Source organism: Panulirus ornatus, chromosome 11, assembly GCF_036320965.1.
Source record: "Panulirus ornatus isolate Po-2019 chromosome 11, ASM3632096v1, whole genome shotgun sequence".
Classification (NCBI taxonomy): domain Eukaryota; kingdom Metazoa; phylum Arthropoda; class Malacostraca; order Decapoda; family Palinuridae; genus Panulirus; species Panulirus ornatus.
Window position 1 is genome coordinate 36,972,530 of NC_092234.1, and position 16,659 is coordinate 36,989,188.

The window sequence follows — 16,659 nt, forward strand, 5'->3', positions numbered from 1 at the left end:
CTTATGACTCATCTCCGCTTTCATTGTTCCATTTGCTGCCACCTCCACTCCCAGGGATCTAAAATGCATCACTCCCTCTAAGTTTTCTCCATTCAAACTCACATCTCAACTAATATTTCACTTTGCACTGCTAAACTAAAAAAAAAGAAACCTGCTTTCATACACATTCACTCTCATCTTTCTCTTCTCACATACTCTCCCATACTCACGCACAAACTTTTGCACTCACCCTCCTCACTATCTCTAAAATCCTTCACTGTTTTTACTAGCATTCCTCACACACCATATACTCATATGACCTTCCCCAAAGTATCCCTATCTCTGTCAACCACAGCATATGCTTTCTCCAGATTCATAACTGCCACACACAAATCTGTCCGTTTCTCACAGCATTTCTTCCGTACATTCCTCAAAGCATACACCTGATCCACACATCCTCTGATACTCCTGAAAACACATTATTCATCCCTTGTCTGATGCTCTGTGCATGTCACCACCCTCTTAATCACCACTCTTCCATACAACTTTTCAGGTACACTCTTCAACTTACACCTCCGTAGTGTAGTGCATTTACCTTTGTCCTCCTTTCCTTTAAATAATGGCACTAAATATGCATTCTGCCAGTTTTCAGATACCTCGACATGATCCCTACCTATACTGAAAATCCTAACTAACCAATCAACAACACAGTCATCCCTTTGTTACCTTGCCACATTTCATCTTATACACAGCTTTTACCATCTCCTCTCTGTTTACCATACCACTTGCCATGACTATGCCTACCTCCCTAGCCTAAACATCCTACATCTGCCACTGTGTTATAAAACACATTCAACAGTTCTCCAAAGTACTCACTCCATCCCCTCTCATCACTGTTTGTTACAACTTCACCATTTGTGCCTTTCACCAATGTTCCCATGTGCTCTCTTTTTTTTCTCACATCTAACCTCTTTTCAAAACTTCTCCCTGAGGTTTGCTGATACTTGCTCACTCCAGCTCTCATTTGCCCTCTTTTTCAGCCTCTGCACCTTCCTCTTGGTCTCCTGCCACTTTCTCTTGTACATCCCCGAATCACATATACTCCTTCACCCATGCATCTCCAATTTTAACTAGCAATTTCACTTCATGATTTCAACACTCACTGCCCTTTCTCACCTGCCCACTTCCCACTTTCCAAATGCCAGACTTATGTCAGACATACCACCACTGCTTCCCTAAATGCCTCCCATTCCTCTCTCACTCCTCAGGCTCTGTTTATTCTCACCTTTAGCCATTCTTCACTCAATCTCTCCTAGTATCTCTTCACACAAATCTCTTCCAAGCTCACTTACTTTCACCATCCTCTTCTCACCACTATCACTACCTCTTTCCCAAAAACCTACAAATCTTCACCCTTGCCTTCACCAGGTAATAAGCAGACATCCTACTAGCTACCACACTCAGCACATTCGCATCCTAGAGTCTCTCTTTAGCATGCCTATCAATTAGCACGTAATTCAATAATGCCCATGTCACATCTTTCTTAATCACCAGTGTATGATTACATATTATGCATGTCCCTCTTTTGAAATCAGGTATTCCCAATCATCAGACCTCTTTCAGCACACAACTTCACAAGCTGTTTGCCATTATTGTTCACCTTACTTAATACCCCATTCCCCACAATTACACCCTCAACCACCACATTATTCACTTTGCATTTAAATCAACCTTCATTATTACCTAGTCTCTTACATCAAAAACTACTGGCACATTCACGAACCTTTGCCTTCATCATCCTCTCTTGGCCAGGTGCATCAGACTAATAATCTCTCATAACCCATTTTCATTTTTCCTACCTTAGCCTAGGGTTCATTCCTTATATGGTTTCACACATTCCACAATTCCTGCATCAGCAGTAGTGCTGCCCCTTCCTTCACTCTTGCCCTCCCACTAACCCCTGACATTGACTCAAAATGCACCTAAACCACTCTTTCCCCTTACCCATGAGCTTTGTTTCACTTTGAGTTGGAACATCCAGGTTTCTTTCCTCAAACATATTACCAATCTAATCTTTCTTCTACTCTTGGTTACATCCACACACATTCAGACACCTCATCCTGAACCTTCCTGAAGGATGAGCAATCCTCATTTACCTCCCTCTTCTGTTCTATCTTCTAGAAACTGAAATGCATAGAGGGATGTTTTCTAGGGCCCTGCTCCGACACCTTTTATCTGCCTTCTGCAACACATAAGGAATACATGGGAAGAATTTCTTACATCCTAAAGTTATCCATTTTATTTATACTTACCCCAGGAACTTTCTAATGAATCCTGCAGCCCAAGAATGTATTACATTTACTAGAAGGAAATTACAGACTCCGTTGGAGTGAGAAGCATATTAATGACACGGCACACCCAACGATACAGCCTTAACAAAAGTGACTTTTCACTCGTGGTGCAGCCTAAAGCAGGTGAAATCCAGTAACACCTCTCCAGGGATATATATATATATATTTCTTTTTTCATTTATTTATTTATTTTCTTTGTCGCTGTCTCCCACGTTAGCGAGGTAGCGCAAGGAAACAGACGTCCACACACGCAAACATACATACCTATACATCTCAGTGTATACATATATAGACACACAGACATATACATATATACACATGTACATAATTCATACCATCTCCCTTTATTCATTCCCATCGCCACCTCACCACACATGAAATAGCAACCCCCTCCCCCCTCATGTATGCGAGGTAGCGCTAGGAAAACACAACAAAGGCCACATTCGTTCACACTCAGTCTCTAACTGTCATGTAATAATACACCGAAACCACAGCTCCCTTTCCACATCCAGGCCCCACAGAACTTTCCATGGTTTATCCCAGATGCCTCACATGCCCTGATTCAATCCATTGACAGCACGTCGACCCCGGTATACTACATCGTTCCAACTCACTCTGTTCCTTACACACCACTCACCCTCCTGCATGTTCAGGCCCCGATCACTCAAAATCTTTTTCACTCCATCTTTCCACCTCCAATTTGTCTCCCACTTCTCGTTCCCTCCACCTCTGACACATATATCCTCTTGGTCAATCTTTCCTCACTCATTCTCTCCATGTGACCAAACCATTTCAAAACACCCTCTTCTGCTCTCTCAACCACACTCTTTTTATTACCACACATCTCTCTTACCCTATTATTACTTACTCAATCAAACCACCTCACACCATATATTGACCTCAAACATCTCATTTCCAGCACATCCACCCTCCTCCGCACAACTCTATCCATAGCCCACACCTCGCAACCATACAACATTGTTGGAACCACTATTCCTTCAAACATACCCATTTTTGCCTTCCGAGATAATGTTCTCGACTTCCAAACATTCTTCAAGGCTCCCAGAATTTTCACCCCCTCCCTAACAAATGATTCACTTCCGCTTCCATGGTTCCATCCACTGCCAAATCCACTCCCAGATATCTAAAACACTTCACTTCCTCCAGTTTTTCTCCATTCAAACTTACCTCCCAATTTACTTGACCCTCAACCCTACTGTACTTAATAACCTTGCTTTTATTCACATTTACTCTCAGCTTTCTTCTTTCACACACTTTACCAAACTCAGTCACCAGATTCTGCAGTTTCTCACATGAATCAGCCACCAGTGCTGTATCATCAGCGAACAACAACTGACTCACTTCCCAAGCTCTTTCATCCACAACAGACTGCATACTTGCCCCTCTTTCCAAAACTCTTGCATTAACCTCCCTAACAACCCCATCCATAAACAAATTAAACAACAATGGAGACATCACACACCCCTGCCGCAAACCTACATTCACTAAGAACCAATCACTTTCCTCTCTTCCTACACGTACCCATGCCTTACATCCTCGATAAAAGCTTTTCACTGCTCCTAACAACTTGTCTCCCACACCATATATTCTTAATACCTTCCACAGAGCATCTCTATCAACTCTATCATATGCCTTCTCCAGATCCATAAATGCTACATACAAATCCATTTGCTTTTCTAAGTATTTCTCACATACATTCTTCGAAGCAAACACCTGATCAACACATCCTCTACCACTTCTGAAACCACACTGCTCTTCCCCAATCTGATGCTCTGTACATGCCTTCACCCTCTCAATCAATACCCTCCCATATAGTTTCCCAGGAATACTCAACAAACTTATACCTCTGTAATTTGAACACTCACCTTTATCCCCTTTGCCTTTGTACAATGGCACTATGCATGCATTCCGCCAATCCTGAGGCACTTCACCATAAGCCATACATACATTGAATATCCTCACCAACCAGTCACAAACATAGTCACCCCCTTTTTTAATAAATTCCACTGCAATACCATCCAAACCCGCCACCTTGCCGGCTTTCATCTTCTGCAAAGCTTTCACTACCTCTTCTCTGTTTACCAAATCATTCTCTCTGACCCTCTCACTTTGCTCACCACCTCAACCACACACACACACACACACACCCTATATCTGCCACTCTATCACCTAAGACATTCAACAAACCTTCAAAATACTCACTCCATATCCTTCTCACATCACCACTACATGTTATTACCTCCCCATTAGCCCCCTCACCGATGTTCCCATTTATTCTCTTGTCTTACGCACTTTATTTACATTCTCACAAAACATCTTTTTATTCTCCCTAAAATTTAATCATACTCTCTCACCCAACGTCTCATCTGCCCTCTATTTCACCTCTTGCACCTTTCTGTGACCTCATGCCTCTTTCTTTTATATATGTCCCAGTCATTTGCACTATTTCCCTGCAAAAATTGTCCAAATGCCTCTCTCTTCTCTTTCGCTAATGATCCTACTTCTTCATCCCACCACTCACTTCCCTTTCTAATCTACCCACCTCTCATGCTTTTCATGCCACAAGCATCTTTTGCGAAGGCCATCACTGCTTCCCTAAATGCTCCCATTCCTCCCCCACTCCCCTTACATCCTTTGCTCTCACCTCTTTCCATTTTGCACTCAGTCTTTCCTGGTGCGTCCTCACACAAGGCTCCTTCCCAGGCTCGCTTACTCTCACCACTCTCTTCACTCTAGATTGATATGGGTAAAACTGAAAGTGGATGAAGAGAGATGGGTGATTATTGGTGCCTACAAATCTTCACCTTTGCCTACACAAGATAATGATCAGACATCCCTCCAGTTGCACCTCTCAGTACATTAACATCCAAAAGTCTCTCTCTCATGTACCTATCAATTAACACTTAATCCAATTACGCTCTCTGGCCATCTCTCCTACTTACATATACATACTTATGTATATCTCTCTTTTTAAACCAGGTATTCCCAATCACCAGTCGTTTTTCAGCACAGAAATCTATAAACTGTTCACCATTTCCATTTACAACATTGAACACCCCATGTACACCAATTATTCCTTCAACTGCCACATTGCTCACCTTTGCATTCAAATCACCGATCGCTATAACCTGGTCTCGTGCATCAAAATTGCTAACACACTCACTCAGCTGCTCCCAAAACACTTGCCTCTCATGATCTTTCTTCTCATGCCCAGGTGTATAGGCATCAATAATCATCCATCTATCTCCATCCACTTTCGGTTTTACCCATATCAATCTAGAGTTTACTTTCTTACACTCTATCACATACTCCCACAACTCCTCTTTCAGGAGTAGTGCTACTCCTTCCTTTGCTCTTGTTCTCTCACCAACCCCTAACATTTTACTCCCAAAACATTCCCAAACCACCCTTCCCCTTCACCCTTGAGCTTCATTTCACTCAGAGCCAAAACATCCAGATTCCTTTCCTCAAACATACTACATATCTCTCCTTTTTTCTCATCTTGGTTACATCTAGACACATTTAGACACCCCAGTCTGAGCTTCCGAAGAGAATGAGCACTCTCTGCATGACATCTTCTGTGTCACCTTTTAGAAAGTTAAAATACAAGCAGGGGAGGGTTTCTAGCCCCCTCCTGCTCCCGTCCCCTTTGGTTGCCTTCTGTGGCACACGGGGAATGCATGGGAAGTATTCTTTCTCCCCTATCCCCAGGGATATATATATATGTTTATATCAGTGGATGGGCCCTTCTTCGCCTGTTTCCTGATCCTACCATGTCAGCAAGGAAACGCCTGGAAACAGACGAAGAATGGCCTATCCACTCATATACACACATATATACATAAACGCCCATATACGCACACATACGTATTAACATACACATGCATAGGGATATACATATATACACATGTACATATTCATCTTTGCCTTCATCCATTCCTGTCGCTACCCTGCCCTATAGGAAACAGCATCTCTACCCTTGTTTCAGCGAGGTAACACCATGAAAACAGACAAAAAAGTCCACATTCGTTCACACTTAGTCTCTTGCTGTCATGTGTAATGCATCGAAACCACAGCTTCCTATCCATGGCTTACCCAAGATGCTTCACATGCCCTGGTTCAAATCTGACTTTGAGCCCAGCCCTAAAATACTGAATACCATAATATGATGTATATATTTGTTTTTCTTATTATGAAAGCTTAACATTCACCGCTTTCAACAGGTAACACTGCGCTAGACATCGCTAGATTCACAACCAAGACAGAGGTTATTAATCTGCTTGAAGGTAAATCAACCAATTCTATTTTCTCTATCTGCTTTTGGAATTACCATAAAAATTAAGTCTTTATGAAGAGATTTTAAGTTATTAGCTTACAATGGGAGTTTCTTATAAGTAACTCTTTATGTGAGGAATGCCATATAGATAGTTTTTACAAGAGTATCACATAGTTTCTTACTGGAGAAGCACCATATAATTTCTGAACAGAAATGCCATAGAGGTTAATTTTTTCTAGGAGGATATGATACAGATGCATGCATCAAAATCCCTACTAGAAAATAACATCTAAGTGAATCTGTGTTTTGCTGGCTGTATCCTAATTTTGATGGAGAAGAATTTGTCCAGGACTGATGGAACTAAACAGACAGGTTTTTTAGGGACATCACTGCAGTGTTCTTCAAAATATAAGCTTGTTTTCAAAAAAAGGTGTTTACCATTATCTAAGGTCAGAGGGGTTTATTGTGAATACCGGACTGTAATATTCAATGCTCACACAGTGATCAATGCCAAGAAAGAGAAGGCCATTTGAATTTCAAATACCAATTTCTCATAACAACCTTCCCATATGAATAAAAGATTATAATCATATAATACCTTCTTTGTATGTGGTTGACTTGCACAATTTCTAATGAGTATCAAGGTAAAATTTTTTCTTTAATTATTGGAGTAGCAGTGTATCAACTACGGTGACTAACAGGGGTGATAGCTGGAGGATGGATACCCTTTCATCTTGTATTATCACTTTCTAAAAAAGGGAACAGAAGGAGTCAAGTGAGATAAATAAACTTAAAGACTTAGGCTATGTCATATGAATGTGCATGACTGTAACCAGGATGAAAAGAAAGGAAATTAGAGCTAATTTTCATGAGAAATCTAAATTTTTTGGCACTAAGGAAGAACATAGCTGAAGTGGAATGCAATGGGATTGTTTGGAAATGTTCAGGGTAAAGTCCAAGGTGATTAAGAGAAAAAAAGCAATGAAAAATGAGCAAAGGAATTGATAAGAGTAAGTAAAGAAAGTATAAGATTAATATATAACATGTGATAGATTGATATGGGTAAAACTGAAAGTGGATGGAGAGAGATGGGTGATTATTGGTGCATATGCACCTGGGCATGAGAAGAAAGATCATGAGAGGCAAGTGTTTTGGGAGCAGCTGAGTGAGTGTGTTAATAATTTTGATGCACAAGACCAGGTTATAGTGATGGGTGATTTGAATGCAAAGGTGAGTAATGTGGCAGTTGAGGGAATAATTGGTGTACATGGGGTGTTCAGTGTTGTAAATGGAAATGGTGAAGAGCTTGTAGATTCATGTGCTGACAAAGGACTGGTGATTGGGAATACCTGGTTTAAAAAGAGAGATACATAAGTATACATATGTAAGTAGGAGAGATGGCCAGAGAGCATTATTGGATTACGTGTTAATTGATAGGCGCGTGAAAGAGAAACTCTTGGATGTTAATGTGCTGAGAGGTGCAACTGGAGGGATGTCTGATCATTATCTTGTGGAGGCGAAGGTGAAGATTTGTAGAGGTTTTCAGAAAAGAAGAGAGAATGTTGGGGTGAAGAGAGTGGTGAGAGTAAGTGAGCTTGGGAAGGAGATTTGTATGAGGAAGTACCAGAAGAGACTGAGTACAGAATGGAAAAAGGGGAGAACAAAGGACGTAAGGGGAGTGGGGAAGGAAAGATGCTTGCAGCATGAGAATTGTGGGAAGTGGGCAGATTAGAAAGGGTAGTGAGTGGTGGGATGAAGTAAGATTATTAGTGAAAGAGCAGAGAATTTGGAGGATTTTTGCAGAGAAATAATACAAATGACTGGTAGATGTATAAAAGAAAGAGGAAGAAGGTCAAGAGAAAGGTGCAAGAGGTGAAAAAGAGGGCAAATGAGTGTTTGGGTGAGAGAGTATCATCAAATTTTAGGGAGAATAAAAAGATGTTTTGGAAGGAGGTAAATAAAGTGCGTAAGACAAGGGAACAAATGGGAACATCAGTGAAGGGGGCTAATGGTGAGGTGATAACAAGTAGTGGTGATGTGAGAAGGAGATGGAGTGAGTATTTTGAAGGTTTGGTGAATGTGTTTGATGATAGAGTGGCAGATATAGGTTTTTTTGGTCAAGGTGGTGTGCAAAGTGAGAGGGGTTAGGGAGAATGATTTGGTAAACAAAGAAGATGTAGTAAAAGCTTTGTGGAAGTTGAAAGCCGGCAAGGCAGCAGGTTTGGATGGTATTGCAGTGGAATCTATTAAAAAAGGGGGTGACTGTAATGTTGACTGGTTGGTAAGGTTATTTAATGTATGTATGACTCATGGTGAGGTGCCTGAGGACTGGCGGAATGCGTGCATAGTGCCATTGTACAAAGGCAAAGGGGGTAAGAGTGAGTGCTCAAATTACAGAGGTATAAGTTTGTTGATTATTCTTGGGAAATTATATGGGAGGGTACTGATTGAGAGGGTGAAGGCATGTACAGAGCATCAGACTGGGGAAGAGCAGTGTGGTTTCAGAAGTGGTACAGGATGTGTTTATCAGGTGTTTGCTTTAAAGAATGTATGTGGGAAATACTTAGAAAAGCAAATGGAATTGTATCTAGCATTTATGGATCTGGAGAAGGCATATGATAGAGTTGATAGAGATGCTCTGTGGAAGGTATTAAGAATATATGGTGTGGGAGGTAAGTTGTTAGAAGCAGTGAAAAGTTTTTATTGAAGATGTAAGGCATGTGTACGTATAGGAAGAGAGGAAAGTGATTGGTTCTCAGTGAATGTTTGTTTGCAGCAGGGGAGCGTGATGTCTCCATGGTTGTTTATTTTGTTTATGGATGGGGTTGTTAGGGAGGTTAATGCAAGAGTTTTGGAAAGAGGGGCAAGTATGCAGTCTATTGTGGATGAGAGAGCTTGGCAAGTGAGTCAGTTGTTGTTTGCTGATGATACAGTGCTGGTGGCTGATTCAGGTGAGAAACTGCAGAAGCTGGTGACTTACTTTGGTAAAGTGTGTGAAAGAAGAAAGCTGAGAGTGAATGTGAATAAGAGCAAGGTTATTAGGTACAGTAGGGTTGAGGGTCAAGTCAATTGGGAGGAAAGTTTGAATGGAGAAAAACTGGAGGAAGTAAAGTGTTTTAGATATCTGGGAGTGGATCTGGCAGCGGATGGAACCATGGAAGCAGAAGTGAATCATAGGGTGGGGGAGGGGGGGGAAAATTCTGGGAGCTTTGAAGAATGTTTGGAAGTCGAGAACATCATCTCAGAAAGCAAAAATGGGTATGTTTGAATGAATAGTGGTTCCAACAATGTTGTATGGTTATGAGGCATGGGCTATGGATAGAGCTGTGCGCAGGAGGGTGAATGTGCTGGAAATGAGATGTTTGAGGACAATATGTGGTGTGAGGTGGTTTGATCGAGTAAGTAATGTAAGGGTAAGAGAGATGTGTGGAAATAAAAAGAGTGTGGTTGAGAGAGCAGAAGAGGGTGTTTTGAAATGGTTTGGTCACATGGAGAGAATGAGGGAGGAAAGATTGACCAAGAGGATATATGTGTCAGAGGTGGAGGGAACCAGGAGAAGTGGGAGACCAAATTGGAGGTGGAAAGATGGAGTGAAAAAGATTTTGAGTGCATGCAGGAGGGTGAAAGGCGTGCATGGAATAGAGTGAATTGGAACGATGTGGTATACCAGGGGTCGACGTGCTGTCAATGGATTGAACCAGGGCATGTGAAGCGTCTGGGGTAAGCCATGGAAAGTTGTGTGGGGCCTGGATGTGGAAATGGAGCTCTGGTTTCGGTGCCTTATTACATGACAGCTAGAGACTGAGTGTGAACGAATGGGGCCTTTGTTGTCTTTTCCTAGCGCTACCCTGCACACATGAGGGGGGGAGAGGGTTGTTATTCCATGTGTGGCAAGGTGGCGATGGGAATAAATAAAGGCAGACAGTATGAATTATGTACATGTGTATATATGTATATGTCTGTGTGTGTATATATATGTGTACACTGAGATGTATAGGTATGTATATTTGCATGTGTGGACGTGTATGTATATACATGTGTATGTGGATGGGTTGGGCCATTCTTTCGTCTGTTTCCTTGCATTACCTCACTAAGGCGGGAGACAGCAACAAAGCAAAATAAATAAAAAAAAATAGTTCCAACAGTGTTGTAAGGCCATCACTCTGGCCTTAAATGCAAAAGCAAGGTAGAGGGTGGAAGTGTTGGAAATAAAATGCCTAAGAACAATACACAACAAGACAAGTTGATCATATTCAGATTGACAATGTCAGAAAGAAGTGTAGGAGAAAGTGCACTCTGACTGAGAAGGCCAAACTGGGTGTGCTGAAATGGTATTGGCATATAGAGAGGATGAGGGAAGATAGGCTGGCTTAAAGGATCTATGTGTAAGTGGAGAGAGCAAGGGAGAAAGCACTGCTAAGAAGAAAATGGAAGGAAGGAGTAAACAATGGGAAGAGGAATAGATTGAAGAAAGTGAGTTCGATTGATGTAGTATATGGGGGTGCAATGCGCCATCAGCTGAACTAGGGCATGAGAAGCAGTCAAGCCTCTGGCTTTGGTGCATTACACAAGGAACCTAAAATCTGTCTGAATGCAAGTGAAGTCATTGTTCATTTGTTCCAGACAGCACCTCACTAAAGTGGGAGAAGCAAATAGGTATAAAAGAAAGAGCTTGTGAAAGTTTTGATTTGGGAAGCATCACACAAAACCTTTTTGCAAGAGAAGTGCCATAAAGAGTTTCTTATCAGGGAGTTTCCATATACTGTAGATGGTAGTTTAACAATGGTTGATTTCCATATAAGCAGCTTTTCACAAGAGAAGTGATATTTAGGCAGCTTTTTGCACTATAGAGACTGTCTTCCAAGGAAAGGACCATGTGAGGAAATACCGCATCATTCATCACCAGAGGAATATCATGCTGGCAGATTCCTAGTTAGTCAGGGGAGTGCCTTAAAATCTTTTAACAGAATGCTAAGTAGATTGTTTTTCACTGCATCAGTGTTATTACTTCATAGATAATGGATATCAGTAGCTGGAAGTCTAAAGTTTTTCATTTTCATCATTTGAATATACAATTATTCTGAATGTGCTTGTTTTGTATTTTGAAGGCCACAGTCCTGCTCGGTGCAGTTAAAACATCTCATCCAGAAGAAAACATTCTCTTTTCTTATCTGTATGCTGGTACACTAAGGTAAGCTGAGGCATTTTTCTTGTTTTTCTAGTCTACAATATTGATGGTATATCAAGCTTCCAAGACACTTTGGTTTTTTACAAAGGATTTTTTTTACTATTGGTTTGATCTGATCAACACATTAATCTAAAGCTAAAGTTTCCCAGAAAATGAAGAATGACAGAATTATAAGTTAAGTTTACATAGAGCCATTTTCTCAATTTCTTTTAAGGCTAGATCTTTAATTTCAGAGCTGATGGCCCATAACTTCACCTGACAAGAGGTCACTGCCTCCATGGTGGTTCAGTGGCTGATCAGTGACCTGAAATTTAATGGGTTATGGAGCAGTTGGAAAATACAAAGGAATCTCCTATTTTTCCCATTATCCATATTATCACACTGTTGTTCTCATCTTGTATTTTCTGTTGATTTCCCCAGTGGTCTTCAACTTAAGCTGGAAACACCGACTTCAGAATTAGCTGCCTCATCACATAAAACTTTTCCCAGCAGTGTTTGAACAAATGTTATATCTTTATATTTTGAAAACTATACAGATATTGACGTGAGTGATCCATACCTACCTCAGTAGTAATCACAGCATCTCACATTCTGTTTCTAACGGTGATGGAAAACAGGTAAAATGTCTCATTCCTGGGGCATGTAAAGGTCCCTCATTTTCACGGTTTTTGTTATCAAAGCCCCAATCTATATCTGAATTACTGTTATCACTGCAAATGATTAGTTTCTGTAGCAAAAGACTTTCAAATCTTTGAATGATTTGTGACTAAATACAAAGTGAAGATCTTAAATGTAAGTCATCATTATCTAATTAGCTAGATAAAAATCTAAGAATGTTAATAATCAATGGCTTTTTCATTTGAGTTATATAAATGACTTTATATATCACAGAATTGTTATATCTTGTTTGTAAACTCAATTTCATTGTATTACAAACAGCTGTATTCTCTATATGAAAAAAAAAAAGATTATCATGCAACAAGGTGAGAGGATAAAATCATTGATTGTATCAAATTCTCTTAACAGCCAATAGAGTAAGACTCATCCTAAAGTTAGAAATGTCTCTCACATCTTAAAGACCCATACCATGACTTTAAACCATGTTATGTTCAGATTGATCATGGTTAATTTGATGGTGATTTATTCACCACAGAATTTTTCAGAACTAGTCATGAAGAAATTAGTGGTGAGCAATTCATCATGTTATGTTCAAAACTGAGCAAGTAAGAGCTAGTCATCAGTTGTTCACTATGATATGTTTAGGAATGATCATGAAGGAACTGGAAGTGGAATGATCACCATGATATGATCAGCAATGGAGTCGGTGGTAGGTTACTCTTCAAGATTTGTTCAAAATTAGTCATGCAGTTCACTGTGGATAGGTCATTGTGAGATATTCAGAGCTGATCCTGTAGGTATTAGTGATAGGTAATTCATCATGGTGTACTCATACCTGGTAATGGAGGGTATGAACATGAATTATTCACTTAAATTATGTTCAGAGCTGATCATTGGGGAGTTGTTGATGGGTTACTCACTATGGCAAGCTTAGAACTGATCATAGATGCATGGAAGAGTTGGTGATAGCTTACTATGCTCAAAACTAGTCATGAAGGAGTTTGGTAGAGGGAAATTTCTGTAACATGCATAAAACTGGTTCTGAAGTAGTTAGAATTGGGTTGCTTACCTTTGATATGTTCAGATCATATCATGGAAAAATTGGGATTGATGTATGTTCAGATATAGTTACAGAGTTGGAAATGAGTTACTTGATGCTCAGAACTGTTCATGGAGGAGTTGATGGTGGACTACTCACCAGTGGATACTTAGAACTCGTTATGAAAAAAATTATTTACAGTATGTTCAAAATTGATCTTGGAGTAATTGGTGGTGGTTTGTCCTTAACCATCATATTTTCAAAGCTGGTCGAATGTAAGGCACATACCTTAGGAGTTTCAGAAAAACTTATGGAGGAGCTAGGATTGGGACTCTCACTAACATGTTTAGAACTGATCAAAAGGAGTGGGTTACCCACGCTGGTATACTCAGAACTTGTCACAGAGTTGTTTGTGATAGCATACCATTATCATTATCACTGCTGACCCTATTATAAGGTTCCTGCAGCTTTAAGGCTAAACTACAGTAAGTAGCAGTGAATGATGTACTCCTTTGAAGTGAGAAGTTCCTTAATAAGACTGTAATCCTTATCCTTCACTGACAATGATATAACCAAGCCAAAGATGACCTTTTAATCTTGGAGTAACCTCATGCAGGCAGTCAGGAAACACTCACTGGGTTACTCACCATTTCATACAGTACTCAGATCTGTTTCATAAGAAAGACTTGTCATGAATTGAAGGGCAATAAAGGGCAGGCTTTAATTTTAAAGAAAAAGGGGCTTTTTTTTTACAATTTTGTAGAAAGAAAACAAAGGAGTGAGAAAGGATGTCGATAAGATAAATAAGAAAAGTGTATTGACATGTGGTAGATGTAAAGAAAAGACATTACGTTTAACCTGGTAGCTTAGCTTTAAACAGACAAAATAAGATTAGCAGCTTTGAAGTCAAGAGTGCAACATGCTAAGGCAACACTTCAATACTACAAAGTCAGAGAGGTAATAATTTCCTGGGTAGCTGCTGTCTACAGCCTGTTACCTCCTATTCAAGGAGTATCAGTAGTTGTTAGAGGGTTACTCACCATGTTATACTCCAAACTAGTATGGGGGTATATGGTAATAGGTTATGCACCATGTATTCTCTGAATTGATCAGATGGTTTTGAAACCATGTCATTAATCTACTAAGCAATACACCAACCATATTTTAGAGTCAGTTGCTCCAATACATGGAGGTAATATTAATAATCAGATGTGTCTAATAACTGGTAACTGGTGGTATAATCTCATTACCTACCTATGAGTACCTACGATGAGGGTTTGCCAGAAAGGCAGATGCAAAGTACTGTATCTGCATATATATTTTGAAAATTCAGACTTTGGTAAGAACATACTTTTTGTAAGAATGTGAAATTATGGTAATAAATTTCTTGACTTCTAATGCTCTGGATTTACAGTGTTACCGAAGGAGACGTTATTTGATTTATATCAGACTTTCATAAACTAGAGTACTCATATCCCCTTTGTTGTATGTATACAAAGTAAAGTATCATGCACATATGACTAAAGCCAATAAGCTGGTTCTAAAGTAGGTTGGACCATACAGTATGGAGTCAGTACTAATCATATTTACTTGTAGGATTAATGCAACTGTGCCTTTATCAATTCTTCTTTGAATCATCATTAAATTCATAAGCCAGGAAAATCAAAACCTAAGAATAAAAACAAAAGCAAAAATTGTGTTGGTATCTCATATATAGCTCTGTTATTCTTCTCTTTCAATATAACAAGGGTGTGCAATAATTTTATTTTCAATCTTATTGCATATACTTTACGTCCATTATATCAAGTCTACATTACTTCTTGCAGCAATTTCATTACTCATCTTTTATCACTTAAGTTTACATACTATTCATCCATACCATATGCACCTGTCAGCATTCACATTAGTTAGTAAGGGAAATGTTCAGCCCAGTATTAAGACTGCAAATCATCATGAAACCCTCGTAAAGTAATATTCAAAGCAACATTACTCAAAACATCTGCTGTTCAGTACTACATGTTAGCTTGTTCTATCATATAAATAAAACAGGTGCCATGTGCTTGTACCACGGGACACTTGTATGTGTTCAAAAGATTAGTGGCTTCCTTATGGGTATATAAAAGAAAAAGAATCATTAATGAAAATTAAGTTAAACAGTGAATTGGAAGACTGAACAACAGAAGATTAAATCTTTGAAGGATAGTGGGAAACTTAAGACTGTGTTGGAGATCAGTATGTGAGTATGTGTTGCTAAAGTAACAAAAGAAAAACAGTAATAAGAGAAAGGAAATGCCTTCAATTAAATGGTTAGATGCCATTGTGAAAGTCAAGGCCAATCACTGTTTTACCTAAAAAATTTTCGTCCATCTCATCACAAACTGTCAAGCTTCTGATCCCCAGAACTGATCATCTATATTTAATCATACTATCAAAGTTATCTAAGTAAGCTTTCTGACAAATGATAATTGTTGGATAACTCCATATAATCACTCCAAAGTGCAGCAACTTAGCAATATCACATCTAAAATAATTATTCCATCTAATATGTAGTGTAAATACATCATCATGCAAAAAGTCCTCTTAACTACATTACAAGAGTAATCTAAAAACACATATAATCAAAGATTGTTGTATATCAATGTTTTTTATTATGTATGATATTACTTAAGTTTTGATTATATATTAAAAATAACACTCACAGATGAGGACTTTAATACATGTCATGTAAAAAAGTTAGATTTTGTAAGCTAATCAATGAAAGGCAAGCATTTGAGGCATGGCATAATTTTGTACTGTAAGTCATATAATGCAATAAATTTTTTCCCACTTGTTATTTTTAAACATCTCTACCATCCTTTAAGATAGAGAAGAATTTAAGTAAGTAAATGGAGTGATGAATGATTTTTTTTTCTATAATGGAGGCTCAGGTCGTGGAAAAAAGTTCAAGGCCAAGCCTTAATCAAAATATGGAGAGGTTAAAGAAAGGGAAACAGATGAGACAAGGGAAAGTATTTGCAAATTCTGGAATAAGAAAAACCTGTCTTTTAAAATGTGCCAGGTCATAGTTATTGGGAAAGGCATGAGAGAGGTAAAGAGTCCCAAAGCTAAGAGGTGTATGGAAACAAACAGGTATCAAAACGGCCCACCCTAGAGTTGCCCACTGCCAAACAGCAATCATGTGATACAG

General features: G+C 39.3%; 1 protein-coding gene across 1 annotated transcript in view; it reads left to right on the forward strand.

The window, feature by feature from the left end:
- The window catches only part of LOC139751405 (uncharacterized), a 171,029-nt gene extending 154,724 nt beyond the window's left edge, over nucleotides 1–16,305 (forward strand). The window contains exons 12-14 of the mRNA XM_071666792.1: nucleotides 6,575–6,637; nucleotides 11,736–11,818; nucleotides 12,049–16,305. Coding sequence (XP_071522893.1) covers nucleotides 6,575–6,637; nucleotides 11,736–11,761 — 89 coding nt within the window. The 3' untranslated portion in view covers nucleotides 11,762–11,818; nucleotides 12,049–16,305. The remainder of the gene's footprint in view (nucleotides 1–6,574; nucleotides 6,638–11,735; nucleotides 11,819–12,048) is intronic.
- The last annotated feature ends 354 nt before the right edge of the window (nucleotides 16,306–16,659 follow it).